Here is a 10,081-nt window from a genome sequence, read left to right on the forward strand (position 1 = left end):
AATTTAAATATATATATATATATATATACTTACAAGTTAAGCATATGAATAGATAATTAATAAAATTTTATTTTTTTCTTAAAATATTGAGGTCAGATATACTCTTTAACTAAAAAAAATAACACAGGTTTTAGGTTAAATCATTGGGAATATACTGTAGATTAAGAAAAATAAATAAATACAGTATTATTTAATGTAATAAATGTTTAATTTGTAAATAGAAGTAAAATTTTGGAAACAATTGAATAACGATTGAATCAATTAAACTTAATGTCAGCAAATGATTTAATAGTGGGAATACCGGTGCTGTTTGATACAGACTTTCCACGTCTAATGAGCATAACTTTCATTCCGGCAGTTTGGGCACCGGTAGCCTCGGATGAACTGTCGGTAATATAAATTATTTTACCGACATCGACACCAATCTTGGAGGCAATGTTTTTATAACTCTTGCTATCTTTTTTGTCACCAATAGTACTATCGAAGTAGTCATCGATGAGGTGATGAAGATTTCCCATTTCTGTGTTGGCGAACAACAACTTTTGGGCGCTAATAATTCCAGAAGAATAGACATACAGTTTGATACCATTCTTGGATTTCCATTCATAAAAAGCATTGGAAACATCTTTATAGACGTGAGCTTTAATAACAGCCGACTTATAGACCCAAACCCAACATAAAAGCTCTGCCGTCTTAAGAGATGTTGTCTTCAATTTATTATTCATTTGCCATAAGATGTTGGATTCGGCGGAATTGACAACTTTTTGTTTGTCGCCACTGTTGTCGACAGCAGGTATTGCCTTTCGTTTTTCTTCACGAAGCATTTGAATCAACTCTTTGGTCTCTTTTGTGTCAAAAGTATCGCTCAGAAATTGCTTCATATTTTTGCGAAGAGTTGGAAACAATTTTTGCGACACAAAGTGAATGTCGGTTGTCGTGCCCTCGATGTCCATCACTATAGCTTTCGGCTTAGATATTGTAGTCATCTCTTTGCTGATATATCACAGCAATTGGTATATTATTAACCTAACAAATATACTTTACTTTTACTTATTTCATACCAATTAACGATTACCGGTAATTAAATTGTTTGCAAATAATAAATCTAAATTTAGTTAATAAAACTAAAGAGAAAAATATATCAAACAATAGCCAATTTGTTTAAATTTCACGAGACATTAGAATAAAATTAAAGAAAATACATTGTTGTTAGCATTAAATCAAATAAGTCATTGACTAAAATTAAATCAATTTTATTGAAAATACTTGTAAATCATATTAATAACTAAAAATTTGGTTACAAATAATCGATAAAAAAACATTTGCTTTAGACATAATTATCAAACTTTTCAGTCAAAAAAATATACTATAAATAATTTTGAAGACTTTTCTGTAAACTATTTAAAAAAAATTTCAAATTAATTAAATGGTTAAAAAATTCATAAAATTGACTTAAAATTATATAATTTTTTTGTAGAATAAGTAAATAAGTTTTTATAATATATGTATATTTATATATAATTTTCTTTTAAAATATTATATTTAATTATATTTTTTTGTTCAGAGAATCAATCAATTAATGAGTGGATGTGATGAGTGTTTAAGTGAATGTTTGTGTCATATATTTGGGGTCTTTGAAGGAGAAGTTGTAACTAATAGCTAACTTCAAGTAAGTTGTGATGCGATGACAACGAGTTGTGGCTGTTTTCGTGGTCAGTCGTACTGGTCTGCGAGTCATTCATTGATGTATTGTTACTGGTATTGATAGTGTCATCGCCTGACATCAAGAGGTGATGATGTCCTTTATGACGTCTGGATGAGCCGGAGTGGAAGCGTCCTCCCTCTCCTCGAACCCGATTCATGGCGTGTTTGTGTCGCGATTCATGCAGATATTTCCTCCTCTCTTTCGGTATGCGTCCATCAGCTTCAAGCTTAGCCCTGGCCTGTCTTCGCTTAAGTATTCTGTGATATTGTTTTGCATTTACATAGAGTGGTTCCTCTTCGAGGAACTCAGTGGTTGCGCCAGAAATCGGAATTCTTTGCATTGATGGTGGTAATCCAGCGGCTCCTGGAACTACCATAACTATGTTTCCGGCCCCCAAAGCAGCCGCATTTGGTAATGTAATAGCCGTATTACCACTAGTCTGACCAGCAGTTACTTGGCTTTGCTGTGTGGTAACAGTAGTGGGTTGTTGTACGGCTTGAGTCGCATTGTTAATGATTGAATTGGCCGGCAATTGAATGACTCCTTGAGGTGTCTGAACAAAATTGGTTCCGTCGATAGTTGTCGGCAATTGACACAAAGCAATGGTTTGTCCGTCAGATGTTTGCAACAATTGTCCGTTTTGTGGTTGTTGTATAAGAAATGGTTGTCCATTAACAAACTGGATCTGTTGTCCCTGTAGTTGAATGGTCTGTCCCTGAGGTATAGCCATTGTCATCAATTGTTGTGGTGATACCTGAATCACTTGTTGCGCCGCTGTTACAGATGTCTGGCCGGCTGAGGTCACTTGAATGGCTCCCGATTGGCCACTGACATCAGCTGATGATGTCGTTGTGTTAAATTGATCCATAAGCTATCATATGGTTAATATAAATCAATTTAATCATTTGTGTCAAAGTTTGTCACTTCGGTTATGTGTATATTATATGAAAATAACGTAATCTAATGCCTAATCATGTGTTATGTAATGATATTATAATAATTAATTAATATTACAAAAAGTCATCAATTAGTGAAACCAATGCTTTTGATTATCACATTAATTATAGTATCGTATCGTAAATGTCATTATAATGGACAGGTATGTTATGTAGACATTAAATATGACCCAAATATTAATACAAGTATTACATAATTAGCGGTCAATAGTTAGACAAAAAAGTTAGTCAATAATAATAGTAAGGCTATTATAATTGGGTGATGGGTTAGCAGTGATATGCCTGTGCTATGCTATGGTAGGTATGATATGTGTGTATGTGTTATGTGTTAGGACTTACACTTTGTATGGATTGGATGGCAATGCCTGTGATTGTCTGCTATTCGCCAATCAGTCAATACTTAAGCACTGAATAGTCTAATGAAAAGCAAATCAAAGTGATGTTCACATCAATACAAATATGTGACACAAGTCTATGATATGACACCAATTGGACACTAAATTAGTAGAAATGCGACAATTATTTGGCCAGAGATGACCAGTTAGGACACCAAACACAACAACAATGTGTCCCAAAAACAACACTAAAATGGCTTCAAAACACTAACACTACTCTAATATTATAACTAAATGTATATAAACTATCATTCAATACACATCTCATACATTCAATACAATACAACTCAGCAAATGATAAACCATTGCATTACACACTCAAATGTAACCAATAATTACATTAAATAATGACTTAATATAATTAAATACTATATTAATACTCAAAATAGTCTATATTTATGGTTAATTCATTTAAATTAAAATTATTTCATTAATTATGCTATTATTAATAACTGGTGCCACTTGTAATTGAAAATACAAAGCTATTGTATGACACTATAGACATCTAACGGGTGTTCAATGGTTGGCGCCGTTTATAAAATTGATTAACACTTGATATTACTGTAAATTTAATATAAAATATAATTATCAAACTATTCTTTATTATTCATAAAAATTTAAGATTTATTTTTACACAAAATACATGATTATAAATTGTAAAAACAAAAATAAACTCAATTAATAAATGAAATAATATATTAAAAATCGAGTTTTGAATTACTAGTGGCACCGGTAGAACAACCAGTTGTCCGACTGGCAGTTTCACTCAGGTCTGGAGGAAGTGATAGTTTATCTACAACTAGATATCTCTTGTGATTCTTGAGTTGAAAACCCAAATCTAGTGTTTCGGGAGTCATATAATAGTTAAATGAATTAAGTTTTGAAAGTTTAATGATATTAAATAGTCCATCAAATTCAGTATATGGTGTTTGTGTCCACTCATCGAAAGCAACCAATTGAATGACACAATCGGTTAAATTATGGACACGATTTCTAATGTATGAATGATTAGACACAACAACTAAATGTGGATTAAAAGTAATCAAACAAACAATATTTGCTAATTGTCTCACTAAACACTTTAATTGATATATAAATTTTGGTAAATTTTCGACATCTAATGGACTCAATGGTGAGGCTAAACCATCGATTAAAATTCTGGTCACAGTTTTGCTATCTTTTTGACCATTTAATGCACGGATCACATCAAGTAGTGAGTCGTGCGAACAAAATGTAATGTCAGCTGAAGAAAGTCTGTCATCACTAATATGTGAACTGAAATCAAAGTTCTGTACATCTCTTATGGAAGTATTAGTTGCAAGTGATTGTGATTTATATCTCCACGCAATCTTAAGGTCATTATCCGATGTAATCAGCTTTTGTGGTTCAGATGAATTGATTGGTAATTCCTATAAAATTCAATAAAAATTAAGAAAACATTTAATAATAAATTATTTATCAAATGATAATTACTCTTAAAAATCTTGATTTAATTGATGTTATGGTTTGCGAGCAAATGATTGTCTTGTGATTACAATCAACGGATTGCGCGACAAAGCATTTGGCAAATAGTGGTCCGAATTGACTCATTTGGTCGTCTTCTGTGATCATATCAAGTGTTCAATTGATATAAAGACAAATGATATCCATCTTAACTAATACCTAATAATGTGATTGAATTGATGGCAAGTCCGCCACCAAACAGATGATCCAGTGATGGTATGCCCGTCGATGTCATCAATTGCATGCCTTTTGATGACATATGAGTGCCGACAATGGACTCGACTGCAGTCATATTGCGGTCAAATCTTACGGCCATTTGGTTGTCAACAATGATATTCAAATGACAGACAATAATAATCACTAAAATAATTGAAAAACTTTTGAATTCAATCAATCAATCAATTGTTTGTTTGTTTGTTATGTTTAATAGTATTGCGTTTCTAACAAATAGTTACTAAACTATAGTCACATGTATTGCACACAACTGTACGCAAAGTTATAGCCAATCAAAAGCAAGTATTTATGTGACGCCAGACTTGAATTGGAATTTCGAATCACATAATCATTGATTGAATGTCTGTTTGTTTGTCTAACTGTTGATCACTTGGTTGTCATCTTTGGTCAACTGATCCCAACATCACTCAAACTATGAACTCTTTACCAAAAGAAACTATTTATTCCTCGAGAGTATTATCCAAACATCACAACAGTAGTCATGTGAATGGCGTTAAAAAATTTATAAGCAATTCGTGTCCAATAAGTACCAACACATCTGAGTGTCTGAAGACATGGATGTCATCGATGTGTTGTTCACAACCAGTGATCAGTTTATGTCGTATTTGTGCTAACATTGATTGCAAGGATACGTGTATTACTCACAACAAGACATATTCCGGTGACTTTCACTGTTTACCCAATGAAGCCATAGCTGTAATACTCTCTAACTTGAACTTCGATGACTTGTCATTGATGGCGATCACCAATAAATGGTTTCGCGATTTCATTCTCAATCACTTTATTGTATCCAACTCTGGATTTCAGACATTGATTGGTTCATTGAATACCGAAGTGATATCATTAAACACTGATCCGCAACATAACTGTCAACCATTGGAGTCATTCAAGAAATTAGGCATTTATTGACTTATTTAACTGATTCATGTGATTGTCATTAATGTGTTAATTGTTTTTTAGGTTTATTATTAAAACGAGTGACCTGTTTGTTACCGACAACAGATCGAATGGAACTGTTAATCAAAGTGATGGACAAACTCAATGGTATTCCTAATTTAAGTATCAATGCGGCCGACAATTATAAAATGAAATATGTATTTAAATGTTTGGGACAAACATTACACAAAATGATTGCCGGTTGGGACGACTCGGAAGTCAAGTTTGTCTATAAAATACTTCAAGGTTTGGGTACTTTCAATACAATTATTAAAATAAACAATAATTATTGTTTACATATATATATAGCGGTCACTCATATGGATCAACGTATTGAAAGTTTGGCAAAGAGTCCGATCGGCGCCCGACAGCCCGTAGAGTATTACGTTCGCTGTTATTACAGACACGTCTGTCTCATACCAATACTACGTAACAAAAAGTTGAGTTATTGGATAGCAAACAACAGTAACAATATTTCTGAGACATTGTTTTGGTTGAACCTTATTTTGAAACCATATTCACTGGAAATGAGGGCCCGATTATTGCTTATAATATACGGTCCAATCATTGATGTCGGTCCGCAACAAAATACTATCCCATATATTGGTTGGTGGGATCTGACCGACACTTTCTTTATCATGAAAAAAGGTATCAGAAATTTAGGTAATATTCTGTTTGTACTCTTCAGACAATCACAAACAGACGAACACAAGAACAGTGAGTGTCATATCATTTAGTTATTAATAATTATTTTTTAAATTTATAATTAATTTTATGTTTCATTTGAGATATGATAAAACTGATTGATATAATTGTGAAAAAACCTCAAAACTGGTTACACGAGAATATAGCGACACTGCTGTTCTTTGCTGGCGATGATCTCATATATTACTACTTAATGTCAAAGATGTCCGGTAATTGTCTTGAGTTTTGATATTCATGTTATTTTAACTTTGTTTACTGTGAATGATAGCTGATAGCTATACAGAAGTGGCAGAAAATTTGGTTTATTTAACACACATTCATTACAAGATTACCAATACTACGAATTTGGTCTTCAAATTGATTGAAAGACTAGCTATAGGCCAACACAAGTTTAATCTAATTAATGAACTGCCAATTGCTTTCAATGAAGCGGTCGCTGATATTGATGGAGCCATCGAGTTGGAGGACGAAAGAGATGTCACTGAATTACATGAGATAATTGCCGCTCAATCAGATCTCTTAAAGAATTCATTGCAGGTCTCATTAGGTCTTGACTCAAATGAGAGTCAAACATCACCAATAAGCACATCCATCCTATCCATCAATAATGGCATTCGAGAGTCGCTTAATAAAGAGGAATAACTTTTTATATTAACATATAATTTAAGTTTAAAAATTCATTGATTCATTTTACAGTAATCTTATTTTTCGTAAATTAGCATTTGGTTTGCTTTTAAACAAATATAATAATAGTTAAGTTGTTTTATAATATAGTTTATTGTAAATGTTTAAGACATTCACTTTTTTGTGTTTTTGAATTCTTTATTTTAATGTTAAAAAATAAAATGTACAATAAATTTCATAATTTAAACCAAATTAATAAACATAATTATATATAAATATATATTACTATAATAAATTAATTAAAATAAATAATATCACAAATTATTGTTATGATTATATAAAAATAAGTATTGTATTGCTAATCAAATTAATGACTTATAAAAATTTGAATTCGAGGTACCGGTAAATGTGAAATAAATTTTATAGCAATTAAACAAAATAATGATTAATAATTAAAAGAAGTTTTCAAATATAATAAAGTGATTGTGTTGTGGAAGTGGTCGACTCAGACCAAAATGTTTGTCAAGAAATGTTAGCATTGCTTTGGTTGGTCTGTCGTATGCGAACTGTGCCGCCGGTGTCGACACCGACTTCATGACTAATGAGATCAAAAAATATCCCAAACCTTGTCGTTGATTACGAACATAAAAATCTAAATCAATGTCAAAACATATGTAAGACATTAATAGATAAAATAAATGATTTAATCAATAAATACCTAAAATACAAAAACAATTGCAAAACTGTCTTAAATTAGTGTTATCTCTGTCGGCAAACCAAAGATCTTTTGTTCCCAACCGGACAAACCCGACTGCAATCCAATTGTGGTCATTATAGTCGTCTGTCTTAACAATTATATATATTTTATCGTCATTTCGTTCGTCAATCAGTTTCTTATATGAAGTAATCGATTGTTTAAGATTTTGTGCCTAAAAATAGTAACAAATGTTATAATAACAGCTGTTTTCAAAGCTATCGACAAATTCTTGTGTCACATACTTTAGCTGATTCTTCGCCCAACGTATCAATCCATTCACTAAGATGTGACCTAATTGGGTGATATCAGTCATCATTGAAATTGTCATAAAAATTATAAATCAAATATTTCATACACAGATGTATCGTCAAAATTGCTGTTTATGTTATTTCCTTTGAATACTACTTCATAATGAAGTCCTCTTTGGATGTTGTGATTTACGGCCACAACAATGAGGTCGTTGTTCATCACTTAATTGATCCTCAAATGTCTTGTAAACAACACCCGATGTATAGACATTTGTCGTATAAAACACATCAACCCATGAGTGCAGTCATAATACAAACATAACATATAAACAATACATTGACTATTGTGTAGACTCTATGTTGACTACTATTACATAATAACTGCAACATTACTAGTATTAAACAGTATATAATTCATAGCATTACTAATTGTATGCATTTATTAATAGTGAGACAAAAAGTTTTTTAAATGTAACAGAAGTTTTGAATTTTGTTTTAATAATGATTTCTATTTTTTGATTGTATTAAAAAATGTGTGACCACTCGGAACGGATCCCTTCCCTCCCGAAACACACTAATGGTGTTACGGAAACGTTCATCAATGGTGTCGAGTCCTCACCGATAAGGGTGTATAGGTCTCGAGCACCGGCATCGCGCTCAGGAAGGGCTCCAATCACTCGTCATCGTGGCTAAGGCTGACTTCACATATTGGATGTGAAGCTAGGGATACATACTATAGAAATGATTCTTTGAAGTATGATCTTAAAGCTACCAGTGCTCACATACACTCTACCCATTCATTACAATCTAAATACTATTACAGTCTATAAGTTATTGATTTTTATTATATTATAACTACAAACACAATAACTTATATTTTTCTAAATTTAAATCATTTATATATATTTTAATATATAATAATTTTTATGATTATTCTATTAAAATTTTGTCAATTATTTAGTAAATTAGTTTTAAAAGTTAATAATTTGTAATTTAATGGTTTTATACTTTTATTACAAGTTCAGCAAAATGTATAAGTAATGCCAGCAATGCATTTACAGCACATCCTAATGATAGACAAACATGACTACAGGTGCGCATAGCTGTCTCACTGAGCGCTTCCTTTAAAACTGGTTTTTTTTAAACATTTTGTAATTTTATAGCTTTACTTAAATATTTATAATTGATAGATAGATGATTTGAAATGATAATTGATTGTAAATATCCACAAAAATGTTTATTCAATCAATAAAGCTATAAATTATATTTTTTCTAAATAAAATAAATAAATTCAAAAATAATTTGTCATCAAAATTGCATATTTATTAATGTATTTTATTAATAATTATTAGTAATTGTATAACTTTTTAAAAATTTTTACATACAATATAATACAAGTGCTTAATATTCATAAGTGATTAAAAACAAGTTATTAATTAAAAAAGTTGTATAATTTATAGCTTAATATATAATAAATAACAAAAAACATTTTAATAGTGTATGACCTCTAAGCACTAAAAACAGATTTCGTAAAAATAATTTATTTATCATTAAAATCATTAATGAATAAAATAAAGTTCATCGAAAACATAATAAATAATATATAAAATTTTATATTAATGATATAATTAAATAATGATAAACCATAATAAAATTAAATAAATATAATAAATATTTTATATAAATTGATACAAAATTTCTCAATAATATGGAAATGTAAAACATTTTAATATAATTATATATATATATATAATATTTGTAATATAATAATTTTATTATTGATTTGGACCATCCAATAACCGCAACCAGATTTTTGCATTATATTAGTTTCAAATATAATATTGAAATGAAATATAGTTTCAATTTTTATATTAACATTATTTAAATATATATATATATATATATATGTAAATTATCAATAATAATTATTTGAGCATAATTTTTGTCATTATCTAGTAATACGTTTTGCTGAATATTTGTAATAATTGTGAACAATTAATTTAAATCATTTTATAATA

The 10,081-nt window shown here is 30.2% G+C and overlaps 5 protein-coding genes and 1 non-coding gene across 7 annotated transcripts; 1 reads left to right on the plus strand and 5 right to left on the minus strand.

Moving 5' to 3' along the window:
• Positions 1–250: 250 nt before the first annotated feature.
• LOC128951834 (enolase-phosphatase E1-like) lies at positions 251–1,113 on the minus strand. The gene has a single exon (XM_054297116.1). The coding sequence runs from the start codon at positions 984–986 to the stop codon at positions 258–260; it is 729 nt and encodes a 242-aa protein (XP_054153091.1). The 5' UTR covers positions 987–1,113; the 3' UTR covers positions 251–257.
• A 450-nt stretch (positions 1,114–1,563) lies between these two features.
• Positions 1,564–3,358, minus strand: LOC128951829 (nuclear transcription factor Y subunit alpha-like). Of its 2 annotated transcripts, none has more exons than XM_054297108.1 (2): positions 3,001–3,358; positions 1,564–2,576 (listed from the first exon to the last, which is right to left on the minus strand). In XM_054297108.1, the coding sequence occupies exon 2, from the start codon at positions 2,571–2,573 to the stop codon at positions 1,653–1,655; it is 921 nt and encodes a 306-aa protein (XP_054153083.1). In that variant the 5' UTR covers positions 2,574–2,576; positions 3,001–3,358; the 3' UTR covers positions 1,564–1,652. The 2 variants fall into 2 exon arrangements, with proteins under 2 accessions (XP_054153083.1, XP_054153084.1); XM_054297109.1 differs by lacking the exon at positions 3,001–3,358 and adding an exon at positions 2,720–2,977.
• Positions 3,359–3,754: 396 nt separating this feature from the next.
• Positions 3,755–5,059, minus strand: LOC128966457 (elongator complex protein 4-like). The gene is made up of 3 exons (XM_054313308.1): positions 4,719–5,059; positions 4,530–4,657; positions 3,755–4,465 (listed from the first exon to the last, which is right to left on the minus strand). The coding sequence occupies exons 1-3, from the start codon at positions 4,873–4,875 to the stop codon at positions 3,755–3,757; spliced, it is 996 nt and encodes a 331-aa protein (XP_054169283.1). The 5' UTR covers positions 4,876–5,059.
• A 4-nt stretch (positions 5,060–5,063) lies between these two features.
• LOC128966458 (F-box only protein 47-like) lies at positions 5,064–7,076 on the plus strand. Its single transcript, XM_054313309.1, has 5 exons — positions 5,064–5,691; positions 5,754–5,975; positions 6,039–6,446; positions 6,518–6,643; positions 6,703–7,076. Exons 1-5 carry the CDS (start codon positions 5,208–5,210, stop codon positions 7,074–7,076), a joined length of 1,614 nt encoding a protein of 537 aa, XP_054169284.1. The 5' UTR covers positions 5,064–5,207.
• A 340-nt stretch (positions 7,077–7,416) lies between these two features.
• On the minus strand, positions 7,417–8,468 carry LOC128951837 (alpha-tubulin N-acetyltransferase-like). Its single transcript, XM_054297118.1, has 4 exons — positions 8,171–8,468; positions 8,058–8,106; positions 7,777–7,987; positions 7,417–7,710 (listed from the first exon to the last, which is right to left on the minus strand). The coding sequence occupies exons 1-4, from the start codon at positions 8,281–8,283 to the stop codon at positions 7,511–7,513; spliced, it is 573 nt and encodes a 190-aa protein (XP_054153093.1). The 5' UTR covers positions 8,284–8,468; the 3' UTR covers positions 7,417–7,510.
• A 133-nt stretch (positions 8,469–8,601) lies between these two features.
• On the minus strand, positions 8,602–8,827 carry LOC128953062 (small nucleolar RNA U3). Its single transcript, XR_008484455.1, has one exon. It is a non-coding gene; the product is annotated as a small nucleolar RNA U3 (small nucleolar RNA).
• Positions 8,828–10,081: the final 1,254 nt, after the last annotated feature.

This window comes from Oppia nitens, unplaced genomic scaffold, assembly GCF_028296485.1.
Source record: "Oppia nitens isolate AA-2021 unplaced genomic scaffold, nextdenovo-longstitch-racon4-pilon3 scaffold1_pilon_pilon_pilon, whole genome shotgun sequence".
Classification (NCBI taxonomy): Eukaryota; Metazoa; Arthropoda; class Arachnida; order Sarcoptiformes; family Oppiidae; genus Oppia; species Oppia nitens.